Here is a 13,881-nt window from a genome sequence, read left to right on the forward strand (position 1 = left end):
CCACGTGAACACTGGCTCTAAAAGTGGCCTAATAAGCCTGCTATTTTTAGAGAAGGAGAAAGTTGCCTTTTCTTCTCTCTGTGCTTTTCACCTCCCACTTGTTCTTTAAAGTCTTTTTCCCCTCCGGTCTTAGTCGTGATAACTTTCTAATTCCAGGTGCCTTTTCCTTGGTCCATTTCTGGCTCAAGTTGTCTCATACTCAAATTTTTCAATGTCAGAATTGGACTAGGCTCTTCTGTTTTTATTACTTATAGATATTTTGGATTCCTTTTTCTTTATTTTACTAAAATTATAAAATGTACACATAAAGGAGTGAAAATATATTTTTACAGTTTAAAGAAGAATAATAAAATGGATATTCATATAATGCCCACCATCCGGGTTGAAATAGAACATGGCTAGTATCTTAGAAGCTCTCTGTGTGTCCCTTCACCAAAACATTTCCTCCATCCCATCCCCCACCCAGGAAACTGCTCATCCTAAAGCCTGTGTAGGAGATTTGGGGTTTTTTTTGTTTTTTAAAAAAATTAATTAATTAATTTATTGATTTTTTTGGCTGTGTTGGATCTTCGTTTCTGTGCGAGGGCTTTTTCTAGTTGTGGCGAGCGGGGGCCACCCTTCGTCGCAGTGCGCGGGCCTCTCACCATCGCGGCCTCTCTTGTTGCGGAGCACAGGCTCCAGACGCGCAGGCTCAGCAGTTGTGGCTCACGGGCCCAGTCGCTCCGCGGCATGTGGGATCCTCCCAGACCAGGGCTCGAACCCGTGTCCCCTGCATTGGCAGGCGGATTCTCAACCACTGCACCACCAGGGAAGCCCTTGGGGTTTTTTTTACACACACAAAAAGCAAAATAGTAATAATGAATAATCACAATCGAGTTTTCAGAAGAAAATAAAGAAAATGTGGATGCATGTTTATTTCTTGTATTCTGTAAAAGAAAAATTAGTTTAAGATTGTAAGGAGAATTAACACTCTTGAAAGGGTTCAGCTATTCATGCTGTCTTATTGAAATTAGAATTAGAGTAACATGAAAGGTTCAAACATATGTCTTGAAAATATTCAGTGGACTGTTACGCAACATACCCTCATCTGATGTTATAAAGAAGAATTAGAAATTTCCTATCTTGGTCTATCATATTGAGAGTACACAACTTCTCCTTGTCTTGTTGGCTCTTGGTCCTTGAGGAGATATATAGTTGAGGCATTTCCATGTCTTACTGTTTGTTATGGACAGCCCATTAAGAAATTACACACACACACACACCCCTTTCATAAAGCTCTAGATAGGTGTTGAACTAGTAAACAACACTGCTCTTAGAGTAATCTTACTATCACATCTGCTGTCATCCTTAATGCTTCTTTCAGCCATATATTTCCACTCTTCATGGGCTGACTACCTGGGATTGGCTTTTGACTTCATGGATACTTAGCTATAAAAGATAGAGACATGGACTTCCCTGGTGGCACAGTGGTTAAGAATCTGCCTGCCAATGCAGGGAGCGCAGGTTCGAGCGCTGGTCTGGGAAGATCCCACATGCTGCGGAGCAACCAAGCCCGTGTGCCACAATTACTGAGTCTGTGCTCTAGAGCCCGTGAGCCACAACTACTGAGCCCGTGTGCCACAACTACTGAAGCCTGTGCTCCACAACAAGAGAAGCCACTGCAATAAGTCCGCACACCGCAACGAAGAGTAGCACCTGCTCTCTGAGACTAGAGAAAGCCGGTGCACAGCAACAAAGACCCAACGCAGCCAAATATATAAATAAATAAAAATAAATAAATAAAAATTAATTAATTAATTAATTTAAAAAAAAAAAAAGAGAAACAGAAAGTAGCCTGAGCCTCAGTTTTCTTGTTGCTTCTGCCACGGACTGTCTCTGGCCTCACCTTGCCTACGTGGGGGGCTGAGCTCCGCTTGTAGGACCCTCGAGTTCCTGAGGGTTCCTCTGACTAAAGTGTGATGTGCCATCTTGTCTTTTGTTTCTTCTGAGGTTCCTGGCTTGTGGACTCATCAGCCACAGAACTTGATTAGATGCTTCCTTTGTGTAGGTGGCAATACCAAGAGCTATGGATACAACATGGTACCTGCCATTTCTGTGGGATAGTAGTTTGGAGAATCTCATTTGCTTATCTGTTGTTTACATGCTGGTGTGATCTCTAGACTCTATATGCATTTCAACTCCTGAATATGCTCTTGGCCCAGAGTTTTAACTCTACCAGACTATTAGCTTCTGGATTTTTCTCTGAAGGTAGTCTACTCCATTTTCTATCCCTGTCGTGAATTACCAACCTTGGTACGGCTTTCTTGGATGTGAATCAGTTCACTTAGGATCTTTCTTCTTCCCCATCATCATCCCCAACCCTAAGTACTCATGATCCTTGAATATACTATTGATACTCAGTGAATTTGCCACTATGGATCACATAGTTAATTGTTAGAATTTCCACCAGGGTTCTAAAAATGTCTGGTTTTAGGATTAAACTAAAAATAGTTTCTCTGAAAGAACCTAAATAGAATAGTTTCTCCTTTTTTCTGTGTCAGTCTCTCTGAGATTTGGCTGCTTCTAGAATCTTAAAAACGCTTTGCTTTTCCTGCAAACATTCAGAGGCACTTTAATGGTGACTGTGGGTAAGATTATCTACTTGGACTTAAAATTTTAAGACAATTTAATGAAAGTTGTCTGGCTGGAGGAAAAGCCCATTTACAGAAATTGTCTTAAAACTCTGATTTATAGATTTGTTGTTCTGCTTTTTTCTACCACCACTGACTTGATTTTATTACTGGCACATTATATTTCTTAAAATAGAAGGAAGGTGTCTGTCTATACATTATTTAAAATGAATTTTAAGAGAGAATCAAGTGCAAATAACTAATGATCTGGGTAGCTTTTGAAAGATAAAAATTCAGTTTTAGTATTATGCAAAATGTCCAGATGATATAATAAAACTGGAATAGATTAAATTACACAGCTGTAGTCACTGTTGTATACATGTCTTTCAAAATGACATCAGGTGTCATCAGATTTGCTTATCATAAGCAACTTACACAGGATAAGTTCTTATTTTTCCCTGTTTTCTTTGGTTTTCAGTATCCTTATGATAAAGCATGATAGTTGATTTTAAGTTTTTGACTTACTTTTAGTTGCAATCAAGTAACGGTACTGTAATTGTGTTGTCTGATTTTCAACACACCCCTTAAATAGGTTGGTGTTAATACAATGTAGCTTTAGCAGATCTTGATCATGGCTCAGTTTAATTTCTATGTAAAGGTTTTTTGTTCTTTATTAATCTAATCTGTAGGAAGAGTTTATCACTTTCCTTCTTGGAAATTAAGGTGTTCTTTTTTGGTTGAGGTACATAGAAATATGTAGAATTAGAAAAAAAATTATAAAGCAGCTCTTTGCAGTATATATGGAACATGAATGCAACCATTCTTTTAGCACCACTCTGGAAAAGTTGGCCTGAAGTCATCCCAATATACAGACAGTTGATTATTTGATAAAGCAGGTACCAAATATTATAGATGATATGTGTGTGTTAGCAATCCCAAGTCCCAGCTTAGCACAGCTATACTTTTAGGGTAGAAGATGATGGCAGTCATGCATTCACTATTTTAGACTTGGAAGTTTCCTTAGAGATCCTGTAATCCAACAATCTTGGTTTTTGTAAGGGAGAAAACTTGTTCCACAACGTTAGGGACTTCTCGAAGGACTCAGAAACATTAAGAGTCAGGTTAGGAGTTGGATCTCCTGATTTCTGTTACCTGTTCATTCATTAATTATTCATTCATTAATTCAACCAACAAATGGCTCCTGGGTGCCTGTTTAGTTCAGGCATTCTTCCTTGACTGAGGGTATAACAGTGAGCAGCGTGAAAAAGGCCTAGTTAACACTCGAACGAACTATACTGAATCGGAAAGTCCATGCTAGTTGGAAGAAATCCCCTTTCCAAAGAAGCTACAAATTAATGGTAGTTTTTCCAATAAATTCTATAATTTTCAGAGGTCTGTTGTCATTATTTTGAAATGGTACATAATTTGGAAGAATGAAAAAATCTCTTTGGTTAGAGAAATTAGGTAAATCATGACTTTTTTTTTAAACGATTAAAGGCCCAGTGAATAATTTCTCGATGCCATGAAATGTGCTCAGAAGTTTGAAGATCATTTTTCTATAGTGCTAATTTAAAAAATAGGAGTCACTTTGTATAAGAGTAATTTTGTAGTGTCTTGAAGAAACCACAAGGAAGTTCTCCTTTTCCTTCCTCGTCTTCTTCTTGCTATGTGGTGGTCTTAGCTGCTGTACTGGTTTGATATTACTGCAGAGCTGTGTTTCTAATTGCTACATTCTGATAATTTCATAAACATATCTAGTATTTAGAAGGATCACGGTTATCATCTCTAAAGGTCCCTGTGTTCTATGTATGAAGGATCCCATGATTGCACAGAATGTTGTTTTCTGATTAGTACAGAGAAATGACAAAGTCATTTCTCCTTTATCGGGCCATGCAGGTTCTGTGGAGGCCTTGGGTCTCAGGTCAGCCAGCAGATACCGTACATGCTCAGACTGTGTCAACACAAGAGAAAGAAATGGTTAGGCTGCTCCTTGGTAGGGTAAAAAGAGAGGAGGAGAGCACACAAAAGACAACTGTAATTGTTCTACAAAAATCTTACTTTTTACTAAAACAGCATAAAATCGCTGTTCACGCTAGTATTTGCATAACTAAATTTTAGGACAAATATCTATAATTCACAGTAAAAACATTTAAAGAAATTTTGCCATTTGCAGCAACATGGACAGACTTGGAGGGCATTATGCTAACGAAGTAAGTCAGACAAAGACAAATACTGCATGGTATCACTTATATGTGGAAGCTAAAAAATACAACAAACTAGTGAATACAGCACAAAAGAGGCAGGCTCAGAGATACAGAGAACAAACTAGTGGTTACCAGTGGGAAGGTGGGTCAACATAGGGGCGGGGGAGTGGGAGGTACACATTATTGGGTGTAAGATAGACTCAAGGATGTGTTGTACAACATGGGGAATATAGCCCATATTTTTAATAACTGTAAGTGGAAAGTAACCTTTAAAAATTGTATAGAAATTAAAAAATTAAAAAATAAAACTAACTGCATTAATACAAATAAAGAAATGGAAATTTTAAATAAAAATGAAATAATCTTTACTTTTTGTTAAAAATCATTTCTTTATCTAACCTTCATCTATTTTTTTGTTTTTTGTTGTTTTTTTTTTGCTTCTCATCCAGTCTTCAGCCATTAATTGAATGAGTGAAGGAAAGTTAAATCTACAGGTTTTCACAATGCGGAAAGGCCTTTTCTTAGTGTCTTTGCTGGTCTCATGCCATTCTCTCCTGCTGCTAACGTTAATTACTTTGCAGATGGCTCTAATTGACCCAGTAAAAGAGCCGTATCTGTGTTCAGTCCTCAGGCCCTAAAGACTTTGCAGCTTCTGAAGACACAAATGCAGTGCTTACTCTCAGCAATTCCAAGTGTGAGTTCCTGGTCCTAGGGTGCCCTTTCCTTCAGAAGTTCCAACTCCTCTGCTTAAATCTGTGTACTGCCTGGTCCCAATCCTGCCTTTTAAACACCATCCACCCGTGACTTATGCCCTGGCCACTGGACTTCTATCCGTACCCTGAATATCCTCCCTGGCTGCACACCCTGGTTCCTGTCTATGTGACCTGCTCTTTCCTGCCTGTATTTCTATATTGTGTCCTGAACCTGCCCTGGCCCTGCTTTCCTGATCATCTTAGTTGAAATTAATTTTTCCTTTGGGGCAGCTTGATGGTTTACTATTTATGATATTAGGGTACATGCTGTCCTGTCTTATTTTAGCTGTGAGATTATAGTCACCTTGAGGGTGGGGATTGCATTTTGTTTCTTTTTCTGTCCTCACCCCAACCTCCATGTGAGGGGACGGAGGCAGCCGGGCCTGACCACTGCTCCCAGGGAGGTTAGTGGTGGTTGTCAATGCCTGTGACTCTTTTCTTTTCCTGGGCCTGAAATTAGTCATTAATTAATTAGTTAATCAATTCATCCCCTTCCTAAGGAGCTATGTTTCTCTTCCTTTAAAAAAAATATAGCTTGTATTGTGGTTTCTCATTTTAAAAGGCAAAAGTATGTTCATTGTAAAAACTTCAGGAATTATGGGTAAACAAAAGAAAGAAAATAAAAATCTTTGAAAGTTCTACAGGAAGCAATAGCCTACTATTATATTTGTGTGTATATCTTTGCAGATTTTTTTCTATATGTGAATATATACGTATAAACATACTTTTAAAAAGTTACCAGACAACATCATAACATTCTCTCATTAGCCTTTTTCAGTGAATGATGTGAACATCTTTCCCATGTTTCCAAGCATCTGTTATGTAAAAGCACGCTTAAACCTACTCGCATCTACATCACCTGCAGAGAATAGCTGTGTGTGTGTGTGTGTGTGTGTGTGTGTGTGTGTGTTTATTTGCTCTTGTCTAGCTATTTCCTCAGGAAAACTTTGTAAGTAGCTCTTATAAGATTATAAAAACTTATGGATTTAAGGTGAACATGTTTTCAGGGCTTGATGGCTATTGATAAATTGTCCCCTAGAAAGACATATTAATTCATTTTCCCCACAGTAATGTGTGAAGTGCCAATTTTTCTACACTCTTGCCAGATCTAGCTACTATTACTCATTTTTTATTTTCTGAACTGATGGGGGAAAATGGTCTCATATGGCTATTTTAATTTACAGGTGTTTTATTACTAATACAATTGTAGATTTGTATATGATTGATCACCGTTAGTATTTCTGTTTTCTTTTTTCTGTGAATTGCATTTTGTACCTAATATTTTGTGAATCGTCTGCCCATGTCCTTTGCCTACGTTCTGTTGGGTTGTTTGTTTTTATTTGTTTTTGGCTCCTTATGTCAAAAAATAGCAACCCTTTGTTTTTCATATACTTGTTTTTTCTCAGTTTGCCTTGCAATTGTTTATGGTATTTAAAAATTTAACTTATGGAAATTAAAAAAAAATTGTATAGTCTTATCGGTTATTAAAAATTATTTCTGGATTTAAGATCATGCATAAAATGGTCTCTGCCTCCTAACATTCAACTATATTTTTATAGTAAGTTTATTTTAAAACATACATTCCTTTAAAGCATATATTATTATTTGGTGTAAGATCTGATGTAGGGATCTAACTTTCCCAGAATGTTTAGTCACTTGTCCCAAACCTATTTATTCTCTTCTTTACCAATTTAAAATGTCATTATTTTCATATATTACATTTTTTATATGAACTTGAATCTCTGGACTTTGTTCTGCCCTTTGGGCTGTCCATCTAATCAGGCCAGTGCTCTGTATTTCATTTACTGTAGTAGTAATATGAGGTCCTATTGTTACTCCTCTTTTGAAAAACATGTTTGGGTTGTCATAAACATTTATTCTTTAAGGTGAACTTTAGAATAATTTCATCAAGTTAAACAAACTTTCTGAGATTTTGTTTGGAATTACATTAATGTTACAGAGTACATGTACATCTATACATATATGTGTAAATATCCGCATGCATAATACGTATATAACATTTGTTGCCACTGTTTTCATTGTTAGTAGAAACTTTTCCCCTGGATTATTTCTAGGTTATTTTTGCTTGTGCACATAGAAATGTATTTTGCTTTTGCATATATATCTTATAACTGGCTATCTTACTTAATTCTTATTATTTCTGGTAGTTTTCCCATTCATATCCTTTTTACGCTTTTGACTATTTCATGTATACCTGGGAAGGATGGACACTGTATAAACAAATGTACACTTTTTCTCTATAGACTGAAAAATGAAAGAAGTAGGGAGCTCTTGTCCTGGGAGATGGCAAAAACTAGACTTGGAGGAGAGTTTTTTTCTTCGAGACAAAGTTACCAGAAGGCAAGGCTGATAATAGATCCATATCTATTTCTCTACTATTTTACTGCATGTAAAGCCTTGTTTGATAATAGTATAAATAAATATTGGGCAGATCAGAAAAGAACCTATATTAGCAATATTCAACAAACTATAATATTCATTATTAGCTTTGAAAATGGTGCACCAAAGCATTTCAGTTACGCATAACTGTGTTCAAAAGATATGCTGTCTTTATTTGGATTCAGTTTTCCCTGTGTTTAAAATTGTTTTTGTTTCATGACATATGGGGGTAAAATTACCCATTTGTGTGAAAGTAACTACAATTCTATCATAGAGGAATCTCAAAATTACTGGTATACTTATAGAGATGCTGGCAGCCATGCTAGGAATGTGTTAGCCACTTCAAGTGGTATGGCTTAAAAGCTGGGGAGGAGAAATTAGACATCTTTTATTTTTGTGTAATTAAAAATGTCTCTATTGATGCTACTTCCTCAGCGGGGAACTCATAATTGGCTCCTCTTATCGGCTGATCAGGTGGGGGTCCTGAGCTTTCACATCACCTCAAGTTCATCCCTTATTTCTCCCCTAATTCCTCTTCTCTCTACTGCCCTACCTATTAACTTGCAGCCCTGCCTATGTTTCCTATTCTTATTATATTTGAGTGTTCTTCACTGTATTATGGTGCATGGGCCATCACTTATGAGTGCCTACACATTAAAGTACTGCAACCTCTTATGTGGTTTAGGAACTCATTAAATTCCTGTCGTGACCCTCAAAGAAGCTTACATCTCTACAAGCTGCCTGTGCTAGGAGTAGTCTCCACCTCCAGCTCTGTTCCTATGAAATATGCCCACATTCCCCAGCCCTTGCCTACCACGCCATCTTTGTTTGACTTAACACCAAGCCTCAATTCAACCTATAATTACTTTCACCCACTTAACGTATCATTTCTACTCTCTTAAATCTCAACCTCTCCATGTCTACAATCTTTGAACACAGCTTTAAAACTCTTATTGTATTGTCCACACTCAAAGGAGTGTATATTTCCTAGCTGAAATAACTTTTGGCAGACAAATTATTTTAGGTGGGATGAGTCTAACTTTTTCTTAAGACTTGAGAGAAGTGGTGGTTGAAGAATCATCTTACTTTTTAAGTCTGTTGTGTTCAAAAAGGAAAGCAGTGTAAGGACAGTAGGATAATAGTAAAGTTACAAGCTTCTGCTTGTATGAATGTACTAGTTTAAATTCTGTGTCTCTCTTCATTACAACTTAGAGTAATTATTTAATGAATTAAAATAGTTATGTGTATAAAAGGAAAAATGTGAAGCTTCTAGTGGGAAGAGGGGGCAGGCATGGTGCTTCGTTGTCCAACGCTGTCGTCCTTGCTGCCCCATGAAGTTGAGAATCTCCAGAGTGCTCAGCATTTGTTGTCACTAAATGAATGAGTGTGTTTACCAAGCCAGATCCTTGGACTCTTTAATCAACAGAAATTGGTAAGAGGGCAGATGACCACATCTTGTGGTCCAATGTTTGCCATTCCTAGCAGTCTTCCTTAGAGCTCAAGGCCCTGTTCTCTATGTCATCTCATTCTGAACAATTTAATTTGTTTGATTAACCCACTCACAGCCTGCCATGACCGGGATTGTCCAAAAGAAGACATATAGTTCTTTCTTTAAAGTAAGGGATTCAAGTTATCTTCCAAAAAACTAGAAGTCATTCACTCTTCTTGGTTAATGACTTTTCCAGGCACTAGGGATTCTTGGTAAGTTACTTTTCCAATTACTCAGATCCTTGGCTTTTTCATAATGAGCCTCCTTGGAGGAATGTAAGATATAAACTTTTGGAGTTTTGACCACCTGACTATTCATGTACCTTCTTTCATTAGACACATAAATCTCAAACTCAAGGACTCCAACAAATATTTATATAGGCAAAACTTCTCTCTTTGTGTGATTTTCCAATGCCTAGATCTTATAGAAGTTCTCTTTGTATATTTGCTGATGATTCTGAAATTCTTTGAACATAAATTTCTAAAACTTTTTTTGTGATAGATGCTGGAATTAGAATCATTTAGACCATGTTTCAATAGTAAAGATGAAATCTGAGAATTAACACTGTAATATTTTGTCTCTTACCCACATTATGGTCTAATGCAATTTGAGTGGCTTTCCTAGGAAGCTCTTCTCCAGTCAAGATGTAGGAACCTAGGCTGCATTCACCTTGTAGCTATGCCATCTAGGGCATGTGGCTTCCAGGGCATGTGACTGCCAGGGTTCCAGGGAAGAGAGAGCTTGGATAATCAAGCATGGATTTTAACGGTCAAACTAGAAGAATAGACATTACTTCCCCCCATATCTCATGAGCCAGAATTCAATGTCTTGACCCCAACCTAACTGCTCTGAAAGCTGTGAAATATAGTCTTACTGTTCTAGGAAGGGGAAGATGAAATGGGATTTGGTGGATACTCAGCATTATTTCTGCCACAGTCCCCTTCATTGATCTGACTCTTGGCTCATTTGCCATGTTTTAATAGTCTTGCCATTCTCCTGCTCTTGGAGTTCAGCATCATTAAGGTGCTTATACTTGTTCTTCATATGCTGAGTAAAATCATATTGTCTAGTTAAAGTTCTTTTCACTACCTTTGTGATGCAGATTCACCATGAAGGTGGTGAGCAAGAGGGTTCCATAACAATAATCAAAAGAGAATTTCCTTATTCCAATTCTTCCACTCTCTTTCACCTTGCTTTGAACTTCCATCCTACATTTATCTCCTTACTTCCCAAGGCCACCTCTCTTTCAGCAGATAACCTGCATGAGAAGGACTGTAGTAGCTGGGGTGTATAGCTTTTCTGTAGCTTAAATGACTAGAAAAAGGATGTTTATTTCAGAACTTAGAATGTTCAGAAATTCCTTTTCATCAGTCCCCCCAAGTTATCAGACAACTCAGAACCAAACACCCAACTGGCTGATCAAGAAAATACAATGACTATTTATACTCTGGACCATAATTGCTAAATAGATCAGTATTGGCATGTTAGAACATTGTACTTCCAACAGGAAGTTCTACTAGGGAAACTACAGAGAGCAGAGGTGGAGGAAGGGCCTTGGAGAACATCTGCAGGCGGAGATCGCTCTAGAGCCCGCGAGCCACAACTACTGAAGCCCATGCACCACAACTACTGAAGCCCACGTGCCTAGAGCCCGTGCTCTGCAACAAGAGAAGCCACTGCAATGAGAAGCCTGCTCACTGCAACGAAGAGTAGCCCCCGCTCGCCACAACTAGAGAAAGCCTGTGTGGGACCCAACACAGCCAAAAACAAATAAAATAAAATAAATAAGTTAAAAAAAAAATATTCTCAAATGCGGGAGATATTAGATATAGGTATGTCCATGGTGGGGAAAAGGCCCTTGAAAAGAGAGAAATACGATAATTAAAGTGACCTTTATCCGTTTGGTGGTTAATGGTTAGAATGTTTTTATCTGCTTTTGTAATTACAAACAAAAGTTGGGGTCTAAAATAACCTTGTTTTCAACTGTTAGACATGCTCCAGTGATGGTGTGGTTGAGAATTTTGAAAATAATGAATTACCTGTAGAGAGAGGTAATTAAAATGCAGTTAGTGCAACCTCCCTGCCTCTTGGTGTTGCAGAAAGATTCCTCAGAGAAATGTTGCCAACAACAACCCTGTTTACGTACATTCGCAGTGCTGACTTCATTAACTAGAACTGAAAGAAGTTTCTGTATCTTCTCAGGTATTCTCAAGTCTAGAGAGCTAAGAACTCTCATTACTTTTACTATTATTGAGATTTTGAAAAGGGAATGAGTAGACGTACCATAATTTAGTTTCAAATGTAGAATCATCAGTAGACACACATTTGATTAGTCATTTCAATAGAAAAACCTGTCCAAGGCACAAGCACCTGCTTTACTTCCATGTTGTAAAGGTTGTCCTGCTCACACAGGAAACCAGGCTGGACCAGGCACACACGTGGCTCCCAGTTATTCTGTTGACTGGCTCCAAGCCTCCTCCAGCCCTCCGCACTGGGTCATTTTAGAGCCACATCAGGTGCAGCTCTCAAAATGATGCGAAATCATTGGGTCCTCCCATCTTTCTGTTAAAGAAGCAGTGTCAAGTTTTCCTAATAAGAAAACCTACTACTAGGCAGAATTATAGAAAATAGAATGTCAGAGCAAGAGGGACCTGAGGCATCGTCTGCTCCAACCCGTTTGCAGAAGAGCAAATGGAAGCCTAAATGCAGGGCACACATTCAGCTCATTGTAGAACCTACTGTTGTCCTTCCATTACCATTAGGGTTAAATGAGTTCTACCTTTATAGTCCTTAGAACAGTGGCTGGGATGTAGTAAGTGTTCAGTCAATGTGAGTGATCTCTTGTAATCATTATTTCTAGTGGCAGAGCCCGAACAGGAACCCGGATGCCCTAACAATCCAGAGCTGCCTCGGAGGCACATATTTCTTATTTCCCACATTGTATAGGGAGAAATGTGTTGGAAGAAGCTGAGTTAAAAATAGTGACAGCCGCAGTGCCCGTTACTGGGCACATACTCAGTGCTGAGTTCTCATGTGGATGCTTTCATTTAATCCTCTTGGTGTGTATGAGATTCACAGTCTTTGTTGTCTCCATGTGACTCATGTAAAGGCTGAGTTGGGTAACTTGCCCACAGTCACTCTACTAATAAGGAGCTGGGCTAGGTTTTAAACCCCACTCCGACTTCACAATCTATACTCTTAACTGTTATTCTTTATTCCAGGAGTTAGCAAACTATGGCCCGTGGGCCAAATCCAGCATTCCTGTTTTTGTACAGACCTCAAGCTAAGAATGTTTTTTACACTTTCAAATGGTTGAAAAAAATTAAAGAAGAAAAATTTCCTGACCGGTGAAAATTATGTGAAATTCAGATTTCAGTGTCCCTAAACGAGGTGTTGTTGGAACACAACCATACTGCCTGTGGCTACTTATGTGATAAAACAGCAGAGCTGAGTAGTTGTTATAGAGACCCTGTGGCTTGAAAAGCCTAAAATATTTTCTATCTGGTCTTTTCTCTGTACTCTTCCTCAACGATTGTTTTGAGATCCCAGTTGTTTAGAGCGTAATTGTGGGATTTATATAGAGCCTGTCTTCTCCCGTTACCTGCCTTTTTGTTTGTTCCATATTAACATATCAGTCAAATGACGAATGTGTGTATAAAAGGAGTTCATCTTTAAATTATTTGTATTTTATCTTTTTTAACAGACGGAGGAATGATTTGTTGCTGGATAACATTTGAGACTCTTGATGATAACCTGTTCTGTCCTTACTGTGGACCTGTTCTGTCCTTACTTTGTGCTTTACAAGGCTCTCACATCCATTTATTGAGCTGGTTATTTTTAAACCTCCAAGTGTCTTAGATGTGGAAATCACTCTATTTTCTTTCCTTTGTAGTGGTTTGCTGTCTTCTGATTATGTGGAGATTCACTACAAAAATGGGAAACCACAGTACTCTAAGGTATGGTCAATAGCATATGGACATCCTGTAGTATAAATATACTTAATCATAGAACTGTTCATTGCACACTTCATTGTTTTGTTGTCTATCTCACTAAAATCCTCTGGCCTCTTATACAGGGCTATTATTTTTAAATTTAAAATAAGTTTAGGAGAAATTGATTAAAATTTACAAATGTTTGAGATAACATTAGAGACTCCAGCCAATAAAGAAATGATCATTGTTTTGGTTATACATACAGTATCTTGCGTAAGTGAACGGTATCAAGAACTCTCCAGTTCCATGGCAACACTAGGCTCATGGGCAGAGAAACTGAATGACCAGACTGGGTGGGCTGTTAGAGTGACTGTTTAGTCCAAGGGACTTTGGTACCCAAGAAGGACAGAGGACAGATGGGGAAAGGAAGGTGTCGGGAACATTCTCCCTCTCAATCTTCACAACAATTCTCTGAGGTGGGTATTATCATTCCTG

At 38.1% G+C, this 13,881-nt stretch overlaps 1 protein-coding gene across 1 annotated transcript in view; it reads left to right on the top strand.

Moving 5' to 3' along the window:
- Nucleotides 1-13,881, top strand: part of ADAM23 (ADAM metallopeptidase domain 23) — a 159,531-nt gene that overhangs the window by 73,053 nt on the left and 72,597 nt on the right. The window contains exon 4 of the mRNA XM_061204199.1: nt 13,347-13,410. Within this exon, the coding sequence (XP_061060182.1) occupies nt 13,347-13,410 (64 nt within the window). The remainder of the gene's footprint in view (nt 1-13,346; nt 13,411-13,881) is intronic.

Source organism: Eubalaena glacialis, chromosome 1, assembly GCF_028564815.1.
Source record: "Eubalaena glacialis isolate mEubGla1 chromosome 1, mEubGla1.1.hap2.+ XY, whole genome shotgun sequence".
NCBI classification, from domain to species: domain Eukaryota; kingdom Metazoa; phylum Chordata; class Mammalia; order Artiodactyla; family Balaenidae; genus Eubalaena; species Eubalaena glacialis.